This window comes from Cyphomyrmex costatus, unplaced genomic scaffold (genome assembly GCF_001594065.2).
Source record: "Cyphomyrmex costatus isolate MS0001 unplaced genomic scaffold, Ccosl1.0 scaffold3923, whole genome shotgun sequence".
NCBI classification, from domain to species: Eukaryota; Metazoa; Arthropoda; class Insecta; order Hymenoptera; family Formicidae; genus Cyphomyrmex; species Cyphomyrmex costatus.
In genome coordinates, this window is record NW_017278125.1 from 1 (window position 1) to 1,203 (window position 1,203).

The 1,203-nt window shown below is 36.0% G+C and overlaps 1 protein-coding gene across 1 annotated transcript; it reads right to left on the reverse strand.

The window, feature by feature from the left end:
- Positions 1–9: 9 nt before the first annotated feature.
- On the reverse strand, positions 10–1,187 carry LOC108776888 (uncharacterized; the record flags this gene model as incomplete). The annotated part of the gene is made up of 4 exons (XM_018543627.1): positions 1,183–1,187; positions 886–1,095; positions 534–651; positions 10–145 (listed from the first exon to the last, which is right to left on the reverse strand). Coding segments are annotated over exons 1-4 (468 nt in total), but the record flags the coding sequence as incomplete, so codon positions are not given.
- Positions 1,188–1,203: the final 16 nt, after the last annotated feature.

Sequence of the window (1,203 nt, forward strand, 5' to 3'; positions counted from 1 at the left end):
ACTACTTGCTGTTTCAATGTCTGACATGCTACAATCTGTTGGAGAAGATACATTGCTGAAATTACATTGCTGAAATTCCAAATCGTTTAGACTCGATGCACTATCTTCATCATGACATATGTTCCGTGGTAGAGAGCTCGTTGTACTAAAATAAACAATAAAGATAAAATAAGAAGAATATATGTTTTATATTGTAAGGGCCAATTATTCCATCTTTCGGTAAAGTTTATCTGTTAAGTAATCTGGCAATCCGCGCATGTGATTGGATAATCTTGCTACTTTCCTAACAGGTAAACTTTACCAAAAGATGGAACAATCAGCCCTAAAGCCTATCACAGTATAGGCTGTGCCTATATATTAGTCAAGTTATTACGCACGGCATTTCCTGCGCAGCCTCGTCTAGAAATTGCATATATGATTGGATAATCTTGCTACTTTCCTAACAGGTGAACTTTACCAAAAGATGGAACAATCAGCCCTAAAGCCTATCACAGTATAGGCTGTGCCTATATATTAGTCAAGTTATTACGCACGGCATTTCCTGCGCAGCCTCGTCTAGAAATTGCATTCTTGAATAGAAGCGGAAAGGACTTTTCTGCGGATGTCCAGCTTCCGCACCCGATCCGCTGCGTACACCCACGGTAATTAATTCTGTCCCTCGGAAATTTTCACAAAATGAAAAGTGACCACCTTTCTATATTAATTGTCAAAATATGTTGATGCATGTTTTTGTTATTCTATTCTTATTTTTGATCTAACCGTCTAATGAATGATGAAGATAGAATGACAAAAATACGCACTAACATTCTAGAGCGTTCTGAATATAGGCATAAATATACATTTATGAATACCTACATAAAACGAAGTAAAATAATTTTATATTACCAAGATTGTTAAAGACTTCATCCCATAACTCTTGTCGTACACAAGGGCTTCGCTTTTGAATTGGCAACTTTTGATTCCATAGACCTGGTCTCTGTTCTACTGCATCAATGAGCATCTCATCCATGGTGTTCGCTGAATATGGAGTAAAATCATTACTATTCTCTGATGATGGTGCATCCTTCTGTATACTTTCTCCTACTTCCTTCACTCCTGTTTATACATAAATGAGTATATTTACTAAATATTTTTAATACTTGTGTGTGTGTTTTGTAAATATTTTCTTGCAAATTAAATTACTCATTGTAGCTCGGCCTTTCT